This window comes from Panthera uncia, chromosome X (assembly GCF_023721935.1).
Source record: "Panthera uncia isolate 11264 chromosome X, Puncia_PCG_1.0, whole genome shotgun sequence".
Classification (NCBI taxonomy): domain Eukaryota; kingdom Metazoa; phylum Chordata; class Mammalia; order Carnivora; family Felidae; genus Panthera; species Panthera uncia.
This window is the reverse complement of record NC_064817.1, coordinates 83,525,067-83,545,527: the sequence shown is the minus strand read 5'-3', so window position 1 is coordinate 83,545,527 and position 20,461 is coordinate 83,525,067. Positions and strand designations below refer to the sequence as shown.

The 20,461-nt window shown below is 37.1% G+C and overlaps 2 protein-coding genes across 4 annotated transcripts in view; one reads left to right on the top strand and one right to left on the bottom strand.

Annotated features, from left to right (window-relative positions):
* The window catches only part of DNAAF6 (dynein axonemal assembly factor 6), a 46,036-nt gene extending 32,140 nt beyond the window's left edge, over positions 1-13,896 (bottom strand). Inside the window, exons 1-4 of one of the 2 annotated variants that reach the window (XM_049644739.1) lie at positions 13,816-13,896; positions 7,951-8,118; positions 3,890-3,962; positions 1,239-1,344 (exon numbers count right to left, since the gene is read on the bottom strand). In XM_049644739.1, coding sequence (XP_049500696.1) covers positions 1,239-1,344; positions 3,890-3,962; positions 7,951-8,115 — 344 coding nt within the window. In that variant the 5' untranslated portion in view covers positions 8,116-8,118; positions 13,816-13,896. Of the gene's footprint in view, positions 1-1,238; positions 1,345-3,889; positions 3,963-7,950; positions 8,119-13,113; positions 13,490-13,815 lie in introns of those variants that run through there. The other variant, XM_049644738.1, reaches the window with a different exon arrangement.
* Positions 13,897-14,044: 148 nt separating this feature from the next.
* Positions 14,045-20,461, top strand: part of NUP62CL (nucleoporin 62 C-terminal like) — an 87,024-nt gene continuing 80,607 nt past the window's right edge. The window contains exon 1 of one of the 2 annotated variants that reach the window (XM_049644736.1): positions 14,045-14,232. The gene's annotated coding sequence lies outside the window, so the exon portion shown is untranslated. The remainder of the gene's footprint in view (positions 14,233-20,461) is intronic. The other variant, XM_049644735.1, reaches the window with a different exon arrangement.

The window sequence follows — 20,461 nt, the reverse complement described above, 5'->3', positions numbered from 1 at the left end:
AATTTGGAACTTGCCACATATGGATGTTTGACATTCATTAGACAATATGACAAATGAGTGGCTTACTTCTTACCTTTTATACGGATGTGTGGGCACTGTATAAACATAACCTGAGATTTACTCTCTTCGTTTTTAAGATGCACACAGAAATGTTTTAAAATCCCCTTTGATCTTTTTTTATGAGGTTTATAGGTTTTTTTTTTACATTGTTTATGCGATAGTTGGATACTTTTTTCCAGTTAATTATCTGCAGTCTCCCACTGCTTCTATTTTCAGAATGGAAGTAGAAGATAGAAGCATAAGGTTTTTTTTTTTCTAACATTGGACACAATTTTATAGTCAGAATTAGAAAAGTTGTCAGATCACTTACCATAGAAGTCTTCAATAATTTATAAAGTACATTATAATTTTGTAAGTACTGCCTTTGTTTTTCAAGCTATTCTAAATACTCAATCAAGATTTTATTTTAAAGCCCTGGATGTTGTATGTAAGTGATGAATCACTGAATTCTACTTCCGAAACCAATATTGCTCTGTATGTTAACTAACTAAAATATTAAAAAATACATATATTTAAAGCTTAGTGTATTTAACCATTAGTTTCAATTATGAATGTGAACACACTTTCAGTTCCTTGAAATTGTGGGTGATTTATTTTATCAAAGTGAAGGAACTTTTTATGTTAATAATCCTAAATTCCACATTTACAATTCATATTCACAGTTCCTAATGAAAAAGCTGCAAAGTAAGGCTTCAATCCTGCTTGCAAAATATATTAAACAGAATCCTAAAATAACTAGTAAACAGGTCCAGGTAATAATAGATAATTGGAGGGAGAACATAGCCTTTTACTGAAATTGAATATTGAGTAATTAAACACAGGTCTTTGACACATAAACATGGTATAATAATTTAGTTTGTATGAATGCTTGTAATTTAATGGGCTTTTCTTTCCCAGTGTTAGTTCCACATTATACTACTGACACTGAATACAATTTTGTAATGGAAATGACTATTTTTCATTTTTTGTTAGATAATAACTAAAGGGAGGTGTTGTTTTACTTTTTTCTGCTCCACAAGGAAAAAAAAATTATCAATTACACATGGCTTCTGTGTGTCACTGCAGTCTTCTCTTTCATGTGGTAGAAGTTACTTTATGAATCCTGTCAAAAATAGAATGGTATCGGATGACACATCGAACTTCAGCCCCAAACACATTCCCGCCTTCATTTGACTTACTCTGGTATTTCTCTAACATCCCACGTGTCATGGTGCTCTGCTCCCTCTGGAACTTCCTCTGGATTCCAAATATCCTCGACATTTTCATCACTGTTTTGAGGGATGACTGTGAAAAAAAGGGAAGATAAAGCTGAAGCTGTTGTCTGTTTTCCCCCTCAAAATTGCTCCCGTTCTTCACACGCAGTTTGGGATCGTCAAAGTCAAACATTTTCTATTTGTTACCACTAGCTTGTTTTTTGGTCAAAACAAGCTTAATTTGTAAAAACTTGACGTTTTTGAATCAATACACAACCAATATGTTGTAAAATTATAATAATAATTGAGAAAATTTAGAAACAACATATAAGCAAAAAGAAGAAAATAAATAATCTGTAATCCAACCACCCAAGATAATCAATGAGAGCATTCTGATGTATATCTTTCCAGCCTCTGTGTGTGTGCACATATGTATATGCATATAGCATATATACTCAATATATGAAGTAACATCTTATATGAAACATATAGAACATAGATATACATAGAAATACTAGGATCATATGTAAAATATTTATGTAAAAGAACAAATCAAACATACAATCAATCTGATTTGTGTAGAAATGTCTTATCTTGCATTGTGTATTACTATATAGAAGTTCTTTGATACCTTTTCCATGCAAGCATGACATAATTCTTTAAAAATACTGTTGGTTAAAGAAATTGAAAACAGTGGATACAATGGTCATTTTTTAATCCAGTATTTTCCTCAGGCAGATGGGAGCCTCAAAGAAAATCTCTATCACTTGTCCTTTATGTAGGACTGAGCATGTACCTGGGTTTCTACATGTCATCTTTAAATGCTTAAAAGTAAACGAGGCATGCAAAAACTCAGCTTACATTTGTTCCAACTATTGGGGCAGCAAATGCAGACCAACATTAGGTGCAGAACATTATTTCGAGTTCTCCTTTTAAGCATCCCCAGAAATGCACTTGATTACTAGGTTTTCAATACTGCCACTCTTTTCAAATTATCTGCCTCTATCTAGCATGGGCTTTGTGAAGCCTAATTACAGATTTATATAAAATATGTTACAAATGACTCATTGTTCTCAGAATTTAGAGGCTATTAGACATACATTATATCAGAAATACCGGCAGCATTGAAATACATTAAAATTTGAACTAGTCTTCCAACATCTCTTTAAAAAAATTTTTTTTGGTAACATTTATTTATTTTTGAGAGAGATAAATAGAGTGTAAGCAGGGGATGGGCTGAGAGACACGGAGACACAGAATCTGAAGCAGGCTCCAGGCTCATAGCTGTCAGCACAGAGACCGACTTGGGGCTCCAGCTCACAAATCACGAGATCATGACCTGAGCCGAAGTCAGACCCTCGACCGCTCGACCGACTGAGCCACCCAGGCACCACCCAGGTTCCCCCCAACACCTCTTGAACTAGGTAAACAGATTCTTCAGTATGTAGAGTCTAATAACTGAAATTTTAAAATCATTCTCTCAGACTTCATTTGAGTCATTATTTTAAACATTTTTCCCGATGAAATCTTTTACAATCAGCTAAATTGATGAAGGAACTTCTTTTCCTTTCCCTATCCAACTCTGGCAACTGTCATCATGACAGAATTAGAGCCTTCTATATTTTCGAAGATGTGTAAAATGTTCAACTATGTGAAAATGTATAAGCCAAAATGCTGGGAAAACATCCCCTGAAATATTTATTCTGGTTTATTGGACCTGTGACTATATAAGTCACCCAGTTAATATGTAATTAAATATATATTATAATTAAATATATTTAATTATGTATTATGTATTATATTTATATATGTATAACTATAGGTATTATATTTATACATGTATAATTATTTAATTATAAATATATATTTTAATTAAATATATTTAATTATGTATTATATATTATGTATTATAATTAAATATATTATATAAGTATGAATATATATTATAAATATAAATATATTTCATTATATACTTAATATATTTAATTATATATTAAATAACTATATCAGTTGCCCTATTTAATGTATAATTAAAGCCCATCATATATAAATGGACTTTAATTTATAAGTATTTTGGTGTAAGATCAAATTGTGTCATTATTTGTTTTATTGTGTTCTCCAAAAGACTATAAGCTCAATGGGGGCAGAGACCTTTCTATTTTGATCTTCATCATAGTCCCAGAGGTGATCACCCAGAGGTGATAATGCCTGGCATATAACAGGCTTTCAATAAATATTTGTTGAATGAATTAATGAATCCTGTGAAATTGCCAGAATATAGCAGATATAGCAGGGTAGAAAGTGAAGAAGCTAAGCAACTTGGTAACTAGACCCTAAATAATAAAAAAGTTATTTAACCACACATGACTTTCTTGGTTTAACATCTCAGGAAATATGCCAAAAAATGAATGTGAATAATTCAAGGCGAATTAATTTCCATTAGTAGAAAAATGACTTACCTACAATAGTAGAGTAAAAACATCATCTTATATGTAAATGGCTGTTCATCACTTCCACAATTATTTGAGTTCATCTCTGACAAATCCTAGTGTTAATATTACTCTCCCTACAATTTTGCTCCCAAAGAAAAGATTATACCAATTATAGTGATCTATATGCTTTGTTAAATAACTTACCTTTGAGCTCTTCTATTCTTGGTGGTCCAATATTCCCAGGACCCATGGCTCCAAAAGCAGATGAACAATTTGGCTGGGAGAGAAGAAAAAAAAGCCCAACATTCTGTAATTACTACTTGTTCAACTTACGTGACTGATAATACTTGAAAGTTGGTAAGCTTTCCATCTCAAATTTCATAGTGCTTCTCATTTAATTAAGCATTGTTGTTATACAACAGAGAGACAGATGTCAAGTATTATTTAGAATGTGTTTTCCTTGTCCTTTCAAAAAGTATTTAGTTTAATAGACCCTAAGGCAGTCTTTGATCAGACTAAATCCCCAGTTCCAGCCCAGTGAATCATGTATCCCTGCGGATAGGGGGATGAGCCACATTCATCTCTTTGAAGGTCAGAACAAAGTATTAGTGTAAAAGCATCGACAATTTTGGGTTTGGGCAGTATCTGGTCATAGGTAGAAGATGGAAACAGATGGGAAAGTTTTATAGAAACAAAAACAAACCACTAACTAGGGTCTTAAGTATATACATATCAAAGAACTCATTCAAAACTCCTGTTAACAGATTTTACTTCTTTTCCACTGTGGGTATGAAACCCTTCCTCGTCACACCACCTCATGACACTGAACTAATGGATTTAAACAGCAACCCCCAATTAATAGCGTCAAATACATGCTAAACCACTTCAGCCATCTTACGAGTTGATTTTGCCATCCTTTGTGCAAGGAAACATACCCCCACAGGGCTGCTACTCTACTCCCCAGTACAAGAACAATTTTCCTTTTTTCACTGAAGTATAACACATATTACACCTTCAGTATAGCAGCAACTGCCTCATTGGTCTTTCTCAGTGGTCTTTTGATATCTCAAGAAAACCCCAGTATTTTACTGATTGTTCTTGCTGATGCCAGATTCCGCAGCTCCAATTTACTCCATTGCTGGCAGTCAAAAAAGTCTTATCTCCTTGCATCCTGGCAAACTACCATCTCTAGCTCTCTTCTCTCAGGCCCCTGCCCCTATCTCCCAAGACTTCAGACATGTAGAAGAGTTACGATGTCCTATTTGGGCAAAAGGAATAGTGTCTGTCCTTGAAAGCCAGTGGCAAAGCTCACCTGTGTCTTTATTATACTAAACTATTCCAACGGCTATAAATCAGAAACTAATCTGTAACATCTCAATGGTTTCTGAGACAGTAACCATTCTTTTCCAAAAGGTGCTTCAAAAGTGCTATGTCTGCGGTTAAAGTGTTACAGGTATTTTTATGTGAAAATCCCAAGACAGTATTTTGTATGTTTTTTTTTTTCTTTTTAATCACTAAGGTCATATAAACTTGTGGTGCTTTTCTTAAGTTATTAATCACTAGAATACTAATAGTCAATCAGAGTAAAGCAATTCTTGGAACATGAGGGCCTCTTGTTTTGTTGAGTGACTCCTTCCATCAAAAATTAAAATCCATACAAATAAAAACTTAAACATTCCTGAAAAAAATTAGTATGCTCTCCATGCACAGTGATGATTCAATCAGTACATCACAACAGAGGGGGAATTGCAGTTTATTAACTTAATGAAAATAAATGATTAAAAACAAAAATTTCAAGTGAAAAGATGAACCAGGATAATAAAAACATTAAAAACCCTCTTGCAAGTGTTCTCTATAAAAATAATCATTTCAGCCTTTACCACGGATCCACATCCAATTATCTGAGTAATTTGTCATTGCAATTCATGCCACTTTGCAATATGTAAGAGAGTTAGAACAACTTTTTCACAATGTCTGTGGAGTGGTGAGCATTATTTCCCACAGGCCTTAAGATCCCCTTCTGAGTTTCAAAAGCAGTCTCTTCCCAATCTCCTAGATTCTTAATGCATGATGGGGACTGTAAATAAACCAACGTGTATGCAACAGTTCTAATGCTGTTTTCAGAGAGAGCATTTTCTTTTTTTTTTTTCAATATATGAAATTTATTGTCAAATTGGTTTCCATACAACACCCAGTGCTCATCCCAAAAGGTGCCCTCCTCAACACCCATCCCCCACCCTCCCCTCCCTCCCACCCCCCATCAACCCTCAGTTTGTTCTCAGTTTCTAAGAGTCTCTTATGCTTTGGCTCTCTCCCACTCCAACCTCTTTTTTTTTTTTTTTCTTTTTCCTTCCCCTCCCCCATGGGTTTCTGTTAAGTTTCTCAGGATCCACATAAGAGTGAAACCATATGGTACCTGTCTTAAAAAAAAAAACAAAAAACAAAAAAACAGAGAGAGTATTTTCAAAACCACATCACTCTTGTAATCATTCCACAGTTCTCAAGATCCATACATGTTAAAAAATGAAAAACCATTTTTCTCCTGGAAAATTTAATAGTTCATTAGAAACATTAATTATTCTCCCACTGTTCTGATACTCCAATTCTATATCCTCTAATGATATCTGTACAGGGGTGTCTGAATGACCAATTACCTCAAAATTGCTTTTAACCCAGATATACAGAATCATACATTATTACAGTAATTTTCCTCTATGAATTGTACAATTTGGTAAAATTATCCTAGTGTCTCTATTCTCCTAATCACTCATCGTTCTCCTAGAATCACCTCTAGATGCAAATAAACATCCCCATACGTAAACGCCAAAGAGAACAGGCTTTGTAACCAGGGTGAATCTTTATCTCTGAATCTGTTCCAGTTACGAGTTTCACTTGCCTTTATTCGAGATTGCTGTTTCTCAGATATTTAACATACTTTCTGTATATGACATAACCCTACCCTTACCCTTCACAGGCTGTATCATTATTCTATTTCAGCTTCAGGCAGCAAAAATGAACCTGCCCTCCTAACTTCACTGATACATTGCTCCTAAATTTTTCTCCAATGTTTTATTTGTTGTATGTATTCAATGCTATTATTATTGTCCTGATTTCTGTTTGGCCCCTAGTAACTCCTGCCTGACCAAAGCTTCTTGGTTTCTAACCCTAGCTCCAAGTTGATTCAGTTACCATCTACACATTTTATTTTCATTGCATGTCTTAGTCTTTATTTGATTCTGTACATTCCCTCTAATTCTTCCCGGATGGTGCAAGATCAATCCAGTGCTGATCTGAGCCACCAAATCTGCTGCATATTCAGATTATACTTGTTTTTCCACACAATAGAAGAAAAGAATTTGGGGAGGAGCAAATTGATATGCCTGCTCACTGAAGATGGTTTATTTGTGGCAAACTGGTCATAATAACAACTTCACTAAAATAATTTAAAGCGGATTGACATATTCTGCTATAGTGTGAGGTTTCTGCCCCCAATTTTATTTGCCTTCACATAAGCAGTCTGACAGCCAAGATTTGCTGATACCTAAGGAGTAGGAGAATGGAGAGCAGGGGGTTACATAAAAGTATTTTGATTATTCTGGGAATACCGCCAGTGACTGTGGAGTGGCCGGTCAGTTTCTGGAACTCTCCTTCCCCAAAATGAAGCCCATGTTGCTGCTGTAAGCCTCCCTGAGGTTACCTGTCCCGATCCCAAATATTGCACAACAAATTAGACTCCACAGCTCTATCTGAACATGTATCACACAAGTCAGTTTTAGTAGGCTAAAGCTAGTTTGTCCCATTATTTGGCCCAAATTATTTTCTGTTCTGTTTTCATGTGTAGACAAATTTTAAAAAATCAAGGAAACTGGATTATGGGGGCCTAATTAATAGTGTCTAGATGAAATTATTTGTTTATACACATACTGACTAGACTTAAAAATCCTAGCTACCACTCATTTCAATGGTTGTCAAGCATTCTTTGGCCATAAATATAAATGACAAACATTTTGAAATGTGGCTATTGCTACCATAGTTACAGAACTATCTTCCTATTCACTGTTCAGGTAGTTTAGAAAAAAATATAATTATGTTTGCTAGAAATGTACTAGAGGTTATACTCTCATGAATAATCAGTCCTACAGCCTCCTGTGAATGTATCAGATGACACAGCCTTGCTCCCATAGCAAAGGTTGGAATGAGTTGTTCAAATACAGTTTAACAACTTAGCATGAACAGAATTGATTCATCTGTAAGTATACGACCACCTGTCCAGCCTCAAAATCATCCTCTTCAGGATAAAGTAGCTTAGAGAGAGCTTGCAGGGCTGAAACTGAAGAAATGGTTTCAATTTCCATGTTTTCAGATTCCATGTTTTCAGTTTCCATATTTTCGGTTTCTGTATTTTCAGACTCCATATTTTCAGGCTCCATATTCTGAGGAAGAACATAATCAGAGAGCGATATTTTGGTTTTCTATTTCATTGAAGACATGAAGATTAAATTTTTAATCAACCCTTGATGATGCCTAGCATTATATTGCCATTTGAGAATTCTAGAGGGTTGGTTCGTTGACTTTAGTGAAAAGTTCACACAAAATAAATGAACTGTTTTTATGATTGTAATAGTGACACTGTATATGTTTATCATGGAAATTTGAGGAAATAATACATTAAGAGCATAAATAGGAAAATCTCAACTACCTACGATCCTACCAACCATCAGTCTTTTAAATAGTCCTTACAGTTACATTTGGGGTAGGAATTCAGAGTCCTTAAAAATCTTGAAAGTGTCACAGACTTTATTTATTTTTTTTAAACATTTTTTTTTATTTTTGAGACAGAGACAGAGCGTGAACGGGGGAGGGGCAGAGAGAGAGGGAGACACAGAATAGGAAGCAGGCTCCAGGCTCTGAGCCATCAGCCCAGAGCCCAACGCGGGGCTTGAACTCACAGACCGCGAGATCGTGACCTGAGCTGAAGTCAGACGCTTAACGGACTGAACCACTCAGGCGCCCCTAGTGTCACAGACTTTAATCAATAACCTGAATAAAGACTATTGCTAATGATTTGAACAGAAATGTAACAGGAATCTTTTCTACACCTCTGCTAATATTTTTAAACGTTATTTTATAAAATCAATTCACTGGAAACACTTCTTTAGTGCTGTTACTAAACGATCCGCTAAAATTTCTGCATTGTGCCTAGAACAGTAATACAAAGGGATTTTCAAATGTGTGCTGGTACAATCACCTGTCAAAATCAATCTGCATGCAGATGGTGTTTTACAAACCTTCTGTTTTATGTTTTACTATTATTTTGACTTTCTTTTTTAAATGTAAAACTGATCTAAATGCTTATTGGAGAAGTCAAGGGTGTGAAAGAAATGTTAAATCTACCATAGGGGCAGTATATCATAGTGGTTAAGGGTAAGGTCTCTGGTGTCATGCTGCCTAGATTTCTATCATTTGCTTCCCAGCTCTGTGACACTGGCATGTCATTTAACCCCATTTTTCCTTACCTATAAAATAGGAATAATAATACTGCTACCTCATAGGGTTGTTATAAGAATTACGTAGCTAAATACATGTAAAAGAGCTTGGAACAGTGCCTGGCACATAGTAAGCACTCAACATATGTGAGCTATTGTTGGTCCTTTAAAAACTTAATTTTGCTGGACATGAATATCACTTCTAATAATGATGTTAAATAAGTTAATGATAAAACTCATTACATTGGAAACTCATTAAATTGCAAAAGGTAAAATAAGTGGTGAGAAAGCAATCTTCTCTCACAGTATGGTCTGGTAGTCTGCTATGGAAATGAATAATTGACACATATTAAATTAAACAAAGAGGCTCCTGTTTATATTTCAAAAGTTCTAGTTGGTTATGTGTTCATTAAATATTTGCTGAACACTAAAAGCAAAAAAGTTTATTGACACATTTTCTACCTTTGACAGCAAAAGGGGAAATGGATCCAGATATCAGATGCAATGATATGAACAGTATTTTGAGTTGAGATTGCACAATGAGACTTTTAAAAAAAACAAATATAATAGAAACTTTTATTATTCCTCTATCTCCTACCTTACAAACTTGTGATGGCCTTATTATACAATGTAGGTGAAAGAGTTTTCTAAAATGTGAAAAGCTGTATAAAATTATTGTTGTTTGGCACGTGGTGCCAGCACACACAGATACTTGATGATGATGCTTGTAAGAGCTCAATGGTGAGCTGGTGATAGGGGAATAAACTGGAACCAGCCAAGCTAATGCAGAAGTGTATTCAGAAGTCCAAAATATAGTATCTGAGGTAGCAATCAGAACTGCTATTCATAGATTTTCATCTTCTTGGGAGGGACATGGCAGAAGGAGTCTGGGGACATGAGCAATGTTTCAAGGCAGAAAGGTTGAAAAGCATGGTTAGAGGGAGGTCTATATAGGTGAAGCAGAACCCTGGTCCATAGGTCGAGGTATAGGAGGCAGGATCTGGTTCTTGAGGATAATTGGAGAGTTGGCAGCTAGGGATAAAGGTTCAGAATATGGCAGGGTTCAACATCACAGCTGGAAAAGACAACCAGACATTGAATCCAAGGCTTTCTTGCGTCACTCTATGCAGCTACCTTATGAAGCAAGGCTGTCATTCAGTGGGTATGGTGGATACAGGATTTAGGGAAAGCAGATTTATTTTAAATCCCTACCAGTTGGGAAGAAGTTCTGGCCTTGTTCTCATCTGGTGAGAGGCAGGGCAGTGTGGGCAGTGGGAAGCCATACCTGTAAGCCGAGAGTCTTGAAAACTGGAGCTGGCATATAGTCAGTAGTTTATGAATACTGAATGAAGCATGATTAAATTCATACGAATGTTGTATTTCAAAGTAGTCACCTTGGAAGGTTATACGCTGATGTAAATTATGCTATCAGTGCTCAAAATATTTTGGGATTGCCTTCATATGTATTACTAAGAAAATAGGCATCCTTATGATTAAAAATCAGATTTGTCTCCAAGTGATTTCTAGATGTATCTAGGTATCACATCTACTTTCAAAATATGAAGATTTGGTACTTTGAGGAGGTTCAAAAGAATAAGTAAGCTACAGGCCTCAAGGCGATCATGAAAGAGCATTTTCAAAAGTAATTCGAGCAATACCAACAGCAAGTGGATAGACTCCCAATGTGACTGCTTTAAAGGGGATGCCACTTCTTGGGATGCATGTTCAAGTATACAACAAATCATTCACAATAATTGATAGTAACACTCTATGTATCCAAAGCATATTAGGAGTTAGACTTCTTAAATCCAAATTATGCTAGCATAAAATGGCATAGATTCACAAGTAGCCAAATTGGAGTAGAGATAGCATAATGAAATTGGCCCTTAAGCAAAAATAATTTTTACCATAGCAACTGTAATAATAACCTGCAAACACGAGATAATAAATCAAGACAAGCTTGTTATTATATTCTGAGATGTAAAGGAATCACTAGTACTTTGTGAATAACTAAATAGTTCAAAGTATCAAAAGAGAAAAACAATGATATGAATTTTTGGAAAAAATATTCTAAATTCAAGGGAAATGAAGATTCTACTAGATTTTTTTTAGAAGTTTAACAAATTAAGAATAATTAAACTATTAAAAACTTTAAAGTTTGACAAAAACAGATCACATTGGAAAAACTAAAGCAAGATGCCTTTTTACAAACTGTGCAGTGTTATTTATTTGTAAGGCTATCTTTTACCTGTAAATTTGATATATGTTAGGTTCATCGTAAGCCTGGCAACCAAGATCCTTTAGAATATTACACCCATTTAATTTTCTGCCCCTCCCTATTAATTCTCTTACATGCAATGTGTTCTGTTAAAAACTGAACTGCTTATTAAACATAGCTTATAATCTCCTGCCTTTGTACCTGAGAATGTATTTTTCCTTTTGCTTAGAGTACTCTTGTAGTGTAGTGATTAAAAAAAAAAAAAAATTCCAGAGCCACACTGCCTGAATCTGGCATTGTCACTTAAATAGGCCAATAATACATTTCAATTAAATGTAAGCAGTAGTTTCATCAAAAACAAAATATATTGCCAAATCAACTTGAGATTTGGTTATTAGAAAGTAAAATTTCTAGGCCCTCTGTTTTTATTTCTCTCACTTTCCATTGCTAGGCTGACTCCAATGGCAGCATCTTCTGGACATCAACTTGAGCCCGTAGGGCCTTCCTACATAAAGGTGTGATTGGGGGAATCTCTCTTGGTACCAGCCACAAGAGCTAAAGAGACAGACGCTTCAGAAACAACTCGTTACCAAAACATAGAAACCAGTTAGGGACTAGAAAAACTCAACCAGGATTGCTCCAGACCCATGGCACTGAAGCAAGATCAGTAACCTGAGATTAAGTCAGACTCTCTTTGTGACGGCTGGGGCCATGTCTTCTACTTTATTTCCCCCCATCCACAGTATCAACAGGGATGGCTCTTTGACTTGAACGAATTGGAGAAAAATCCAGGTTAAATTAGTGAAAACTCTGAATTACAGACAATTCAAAAGGAAATATTTATTAATTCAAATATGTAAAGTAAATAAAACCAGGGTAATAAAGAATCACCAAGTAGTATCCTTTGGGAACTTGTTTAACAGGTAAACACATATCCTTATGTAAAGCACTGTTGCTAGCCGAATGATTTCAAAGTATTCAAAAGCCATTTACTCTCTTAAAAAACACAAAACGAAACAAAACAAAATCCATTTACTGTCTTAAATAATTTGGCATTTCTTCTGCAACTTTATTTACATAATACTTAGCAATTCTTATGTTAAATTCTTCTGAAAACACAAAAGTAAACATCATCTCTGCCTATGTCTGAATTAAATTACAATATACTGGCTAATTTTTACATTTTTTTTACAGTATACACATCAATAATTCCCTGCTTATTAAAAATAATTCATTTTTGTCTTTGTCTTTACAATACCAAGAATTATTTCCTTTTTTAGGTCTCAAACTTTCACTGCTATAAAATGTGCCAAGTCATAAATAACTATGAGGACTTAACAGAGTTTTTTTTACAAATTTAAAATACATTTAGCAGAAGATGACTTTTGAAAGTACCTGGAATATTTCATAAAATAAATGATACGCTTTTGATTCAATACTTCCTCTATTATAATTTTAGACAAACTTAATACACTTGTCAATAATTTTTTTCTCTCATTCTCATACTCCACCTTTATCTAAAAAGGAGACAGCAAATTTTCCTTCAGTATTTAGACAGTTTCTCCCTAAATCAACAGGCCTTTTTCTTAATTTCTTTGGGAATTAGTCTCTGTTCTGAATCTTTGTCACAACAGGAAGGTCTTAGGAGAAATCACCCCTACCCCTCTGGTCAAATTCTGTTCTCTCCCCTTAATCAGATTTTATTTTTTGACACGGTTTCTTACTTTTTGACAGGTATAGTCCAACGATATATAATACTCTCCCAATCAGTCCTTTGTGAGTAGCAGGCTTGCCAAGTACAGGTAGTCTTTACACACCACGCTCTAGCCCACTTAAGTGTGGCCCGCTGTTCAGTCCTCAACGGATCTGACCAAGACCGTTGGAACCCTCAGGCCATTGTCTACGTAGCAAGCTCACGGGCCACTTCTTTTTCCCCGTTTGAACAGCGTTATACCCCCTAAAATATATATATCCTAACCAATGCACTCTGGATAAACCATGTCTGTACATGTAAAACAGAAGGAACAGTGGCTCCAACTTGGAGCACCCAGATCTACCGATAAGGACACAGTTTTCACTCTCAAATTAGTGTTACAACCATAAGTGTGGTGAGTTGACAGAGGCACTGGGAAGCCTTCACTTGCTCATTTTGGCTTTCAGACAGTTGAACAGCATCCATTCCCTGTATGGTAAACTGGCCCCATCTCTCACTCACATCCTGATAGACCGAGTTGTTTAAAGCCGCCTCCTGCTTCTAGTGTCTAGGGCGGGGGAATTTAGGGAAAAGGTCTGTTCTATTTGGAATTTGTGGCTTTTCTGGGTATCTCTCAGGGTGGTAAGTACTCCAGAGTTCTCCCCAGTTTCTCTGATAGCCAGGGCATTTGAGGACCCTTTCTTTTCCCTTCTTAAGGTTCGGGTTTCCTCACCTGGGTCAGTTTTCGGGTAGCTGGCGGGGCTCCGAAAATAGACTGCGGAAAGCTCTGCGTCTCTGTGTTGCCTAGGTAACAATTTTGTTGCCCCCTCCACCCACCACCTCTGGGTTCCCGCTTGACTTTCCTGGCCAATCAGAGAAGAGTTTCCTTTGAAACAACACCAGAATCAACCAATCCGGGCTCGTGCCAGTCGGGGTCAATGGCCGCCCTTTCCAGTTAACTAGGTGGACCCCAGTTAAGCGTCTGTCTCGGTTAGCGTCACTCCAGCTGCAACCGGTCCGCGGTAGACGCTGGTTTTTTCCCCTGGTCCGAGTAGGCCCAGTTCCGCCTCTCCGGCCGCTAGACAGTCTCGGAGGCCCTTTCCATTTACTTTGGGAGCCCCGACGGCGAGCGGCGGCGGCAGCCACCAAGGTAAGTTTGCAAGGTTTTCGTTTGTCCCAGGCATCGGCAGGCTCGCTCATCATTACACTTTTCCCGCACGTGAATTCCAAACCGGACGACTCCTCCTGCGGCTCCTGGGCAGCGGGAATGGATGCATAGGCTCGGTGGCCCCGGGGGGTTGAGAAGGTTTTGCTGCAGCTCTCCACGCGCTCCCCACGCCCCCTCCCCGCCCCGCGACAGAGACACAGGTTGTGGTTCGTTCAGGCTCAGCATGTGTGTGTGTGTGTGTGTACTCGCGTGAGCGCAGGTAAGGTGGTACCGCGCTTCTTTTCCTTAGCTCGGCTTGTGTGGTGTGTGGGGAGGGGCCGTGTAGGGTGGGAGCGCGCTTTTCATCGACTCCGTGTGTGTTTGGGGGTGGGGGTGCGATCACGGTTCTTTTCCTTGGCTCAGAACGTGTGTGTGCGCTGGGGGTGGTGTGTTTTGTGTGTAAGGTGGGATCGCGTTTCTTTTCCTTTGCTGTGGGCATGACTTCTGGGCCTGAACCCCTGGGGTGAGCATCCCTGCTACACCTTGCTCCCGCTCCCAGTGACACAGGGGACCTGGTCCCCTGCTTTTTCCCGCCTTGGAGTGGAGAAATGCAGGCACGCCGCCCGCTTGCCACTGCTTGGCAATCTGCGTGTCTTCACTTCACGTAGACGTGCAGTTGTGACCCTAGTTTCCCGTGGATTGGTTTTAAGCAAAAGGGGGGTGGCTTAATATACATTTGGAATGTTCTCAACTGGTTAGTTGTGTTTGGTAGTGGGGCCCCTAATACATTATTTGAGTGTTGTAAGCAAGGAAAGATAGGATGGCTTTCATGGATGGTTGTTACTTTTGGTTATCCAGGGATTGGAATTCGATTAATGAATTAGCTAAATTTCTTTCCTTCTTTGGCTCTCATATTTTTCTAGCTTCCTCCCTATCTGGTGAAGTGAAACTTGAATAATTTTTCCATTCTCCTTGTTATATTACCACAGTAAACAAACAAACAAAATGGAAGTATAATATTTAAGTTATTGGCTAAAAGTAAAGTTACTGACTTTTTGGCCAAATTAATTATACCACAATATCCCTTATGACTACAAATGTCTTAAATTTTGTTATTTCTCTAGATAGATAACTTGTGGAGTGTAGCTATATGCTATGCTGTCTCTTGATTGCTTTTTTTCTATTTTCCTCATTGTGCATTATTCTAAGTCGGTAATGCCTAGCTAGTACTTTTCAGACCTTTTTGCTGTGACTCACAGAAATAAAATTTATATTGTGGCCCAGTATATACATATCCAATATATAATTGACAACCATTTCACAAAAACAATACTTACTACATGCAGTTTACTCTGATAGTCTCCATTATGTATTTTTTTTTAATGTGGAGTACAAGCCAGTAATGAATCCTCACTCAGTTTGAAAAACTTCGATCTTTGGTTTTCAAACTTGTGTGTGTTTAGGAATCACACAGGATGTTTGTCACTGTTGGGGCAAAAGAAAATTTTTCTCTGTCCCTCAGAATTCTGGCTGGACTAAGAATTGAATTGACATGAGACCGATTAACAGGAAAAAATCAAATTTAATTTCGTACATAAGGGGAATCTATAGACATGAAATTCCAGACTTACTACCTGTAGTTTACTCTGATAGTCTCCATTATGTATTTTTTTTAATGTGGAGTACAAGCAAAATGAAGTCTATGTCATCCTGAACTAAGGAGAAAAGGGGGATAAGGGTCTGGGACTTCAAAGGGAAGGAACACAACTCACAGGAAGATGAAAAAGAGTAAATGTTTGGTAAACATATGTTTGCTGGGCCATTCAGCAACTGTAGGACTTAGGACTTTAATCAAACAGGCTTTGCTTGGTTCCTTCCTGTCTACTATACCTAGTTCATGTTAATAATGTAGTTATCTGTCGTGATAGCTCTCTTCCTGGAGCAGGTCCTTCATCTAAAATCTTTCAGGCAGCTGTTGCTGAGGGCAGGGAGGAGGGGTGGGGAGTCAGCTTCTTCCTGAGTCTTTGGGCTTTTGTTTTCAGACCAGCATAATCTACATACCAAAGTGGCCCATCTTAGGGCCGTCTGTCCTTGGCCCCTAAATCGCAGATGCTGATTTCCCTGGCTCCAGGATTTGGTTCTGTGTGTCTGTGGTAGGGGAAGGTGGTTCGAGTAACATTTTTGAAGTACCTGGTTTAGTGCCAGATGCACAAGGATTCAGTAAACCATAGTTTACTTCTTGAGGAGCAAAGGCTATTTATCTTTGGGGATTTAATCGCCTCTTCAAGGTTTGGCCTGCCCCTGGCAAGGTGGAATCCAATGTTAAGCACTGTTTTCCCCAGGGTTGAGGAGGTAGGAAAGTAGGGGATGAGCCCTAGATCTGAGATGAATCCGTGAGTACTTGGCTTCCCTGGAGAATTTTGTAAATACAGAAATTTAGGGATAGAAGAACACAAACATTAGAGCATTTCAATGATTATCCCAGGATCACATTGTAAGTAAGTGGATCTCAGAGATAAAGTCACTTGATGAAGTCTAATATTCTTGATAGCAGGTCAGATCTAGAGGCAGAAGTTGAAACAGGAAGAGAGCTTCTCTGACTTGCAGAGGCAACAGAATTTCTGGCTTTTGACTGCTGGCTTGGTTTTAATGAAAGGAAACTTGAGAGATCTAAAAAAATAAAAAATACACCTAAAAGATTTTGTGGGTTATAGGTATGAAAAAGGGATTTAGTTTAGCATATTTCTCTTGTAGTATATAGAACAACTGTTTTAAAACACTAACTAGTTAAGTAATTTATTCAGCCAGCATTAAAAGAAATTAAAGGTGAAAAATCTCCCTCAAATCTACTACCAAAAATATAACTGCTATTTCTGTTCCCCTCCTATTTTATTCATATGTACCCATATTTTTAAATAATTTTAATCCTTGCTTGTATAAGTTTTGTTCCTTTTATTTAATATTATTCTGGGAATTTGTTCTATGTGGTTGATAGTTTTCAAATTTTTATTAGTAATAGCATCCTAATGGTCCATAGACTGAGATGGCTATAATTTATTCAGCCTAACCCAACAACAGAAAATTATTTCCAGTAATTTCATGCTATCAATAACACTGTAAAATTTGGGTTATTTGAAATCATTTATATAACTTGTACCTTACATGAAACTCAAGGGGAATCTTAACAGGAAGGCCAGGGATCTGGACCTGAGATGCTAGTGTTTGCCACTCCCCACTTTAGATGTATGAATTTACCCATGTAGGTTTTTGTCGCTAGAGAAGCAGTGATCAACCATGATATCTATTGTACATATGAATTAGACGGGATGTGTATTTTTTAAGTAATGAGTATAGACATTTTCAAAATGATTTACTTTAAAAGATACATGAATCCTGGCAGATTCAAGTGCCATAATAACACTCATGCTGATTAGCTTTCTTTATGAATATCTTTTCCAAAGATTATATGAGTGTGTATTCATTTGTAATTAAAAACTTTTTTATAAAAGGTCCAATTAAGTTGACTGGGAGAATAAAAGCTATAATTGGCCTTTATTAGCACATCTCCCTTTTCAAAGAACACATATTGTCTTATTTTCTGTCATTCTAAAACACTAACTAGTCCCTCTTTATGAAGTGATAAAATATTTCGAACAAAAAGCACAGAGACTATTCTACACCATCATCCACGTACCTATGAAAGATTTGACAGTTGTTAACATTTTGCCATATTTTCTTTAGGTATTGTTTTTTAAAGAACTAAAACATTATAGCTAATTCTTTGTACCCCTTCCCAGTCTCCTTTCCTTCCCATCCCAGAGATAATTGTTCTTCTGAAGTTGTTGTATATTTTCCCAATCTATATTTTTAATTTATTTTTTATTTTTATTTTTGAACATTTATTCATTTTTGAGAGACAGAGAGAGACAGAGCATGAGTGGGGGAGGGGCAGAGAGAGAGGGAGACAAAATCTGAGGCAGGCTTCACGCTCTGAGCTGTTAGCACAGAGCCGACACAGGGCTGGAACTCATGGACCACGAGATCATGACCCGAGCTGAAGTTGGACGCTTAACTGACTGAGGCACCCAGGCGCCCCTCCCAATCTATATTTTTAAATGCATTCACATGTGGATGGCCGTAAATGATTTGTAATATGATTTTGTATGTCCTTTAACATTTACAGAAATGGTGTGCTGTACTTAACTCTTCCGCAACATTTTTGGGTCACCATTGTTTTTGAGATTTTTCCAAATTGCTAAATATAGATAAAGTTAGCTATCTTTTATTGCTGTATTCCGTCCTATAACTGTGCCACTTTAAAAAATCTCCATTTCCCTATTGTTGCTGGACATTTAGGTTGTTTCAAGTGTACAAATATTCATATTAATCATGTAAATACTGTATGATTCAAGTAATATGAAGTTCCCAGAGTTGGCAAATTCATAGAGACAGAAAGTAAAATAGAGGTTACCAGGGGCCAGGGGAGTGGGGAACATGGCGTTATTGTTCAGTACCAGTACAGAGTTTGGCACTGAAAGAGTTTTGTAAATGGATAGTGGTGACAGTTGAACAACACTGTGAACATACTTAATGCCACCAAATTGTATACTTAAAATGGTTAAAATGGTAAATTTTACATTATGCATATTTTACCACAGTCAAAAATGACAAACATAAGAATTATGCTTATTTTTCAAAGGCATGTACTTGATTGCCTTTTTTGTGGAGTGAAGCACTGGGAAAAGTGAGATTTATTTTTAAAAGTAAACTTAAACTATATTAGCCAAATCTATTTTTCTTTGCAAAACGATGGTTTTTGAGATTTTTGAATGACTACTGTTACTTGCATGCTTGTGTAAGATGTTTTTTTAATTTTCAAAAATTTTTTTCATATTTATTTTTGAGAGAGAGAGAGTGCATGCTAGCAGGGGAGGAGTAGAGAGAGAGAGGGAGAGAGAATCCTGAGCAGGCTCTGCACCTGCAGTGCAGAGCCACGATGCGGGGCACCATCTCTGGAACCATGAGATCATGACCTGAGTGGAAATCAAGAGTTGGATGTTTAAGGTTTCTATGCACACTGTGCTTCAGAAGTTTCTGGGGGGTTATTTGTTTGTTTGTTTTTTGCTATACTTCTACAGTGTTTTGGGGAGGGTTCTTCTAAAAGTGGGTATGCCTTTGAGGCTTTTTTTTTTTTTTGTATTTGAATGCCATTCCTCCTTTCTTTCTTTGACTACTTCTCTCAAGTACTCTCTTCTCTTTCTCTTCCCCCCTCCCCATAACCCTGATCTTCCCCCATTTCCCAATCCCCCAACCCCTCTCTGGCCTTCTTGGTCCCTCTGCCCAGTTTCCGATTAGCCATGCCTTCCCTTTGGGTCTCTGCCCTCCCTGTCTGCCCTCTCATGAGGCCCCCTACTGCGCACACACACGCCCTGCTCACTCTTGGGTCCTTCTAAGGGCTTCCATGTTTCTCCCTCTCTGAGTCGTTTGGCCCACCCTCCCCTTTGGTCCCACCCTTGGTTTTCCCTTTTCCAATTTTGTAACTGCTCTAGGCATTTACTGACAATGAAACCTGTTTGCTGGCAAATTGCAGGCCTCCACAATGTCACACTTTTAATATTTGGAAAATTGGTCTTAATTTGGGGATTAAAAAAACTTTCTAAAAGCTCTCAAAATACGATTCTGACATCATAGCTTTGATATGTTATTGGATGAAGGAGGAGAAAAGAAGTTAATGTGAAAGATAATCGGTAAGTTATACTGCTTAAGATGTTTAATATGAACTCCCAGCTAATGTACCATTTCCAGTAGCTCCGTATTTATTGTGGCATAAAATAAAATGATCATCATTACAAGATTGATCCCTTCCTATTTCCCTTAAAAATGGCTGGACTAATTTCACCTCTCCCTATCCATTTCTCTTCTGGGACTCAAGCACTTCAAATAAAGCATTAAAATCCAGTTTCTACCTCTAGAGTTGGCATCCATAATTATCAGTGGCAAATAAGGATCCTACTTTTGAAGCTTACATTTTTCTGCTTTCTGGAAGGCTCTCTTGGTGGAACAAGGGGTTTCTTCAGTGAATTTGTACTTTTCCTTTGCTTTTCTGCCTCTCTCCTTAGTTTGATAATTAATGATATATATATATAATATTATGATATTAATAATATATATATAATGGTTATTTTAGAGAGAGAGAGAGGGAGAGAGCATGAGTGGGGGAGGGGCAGAGAGA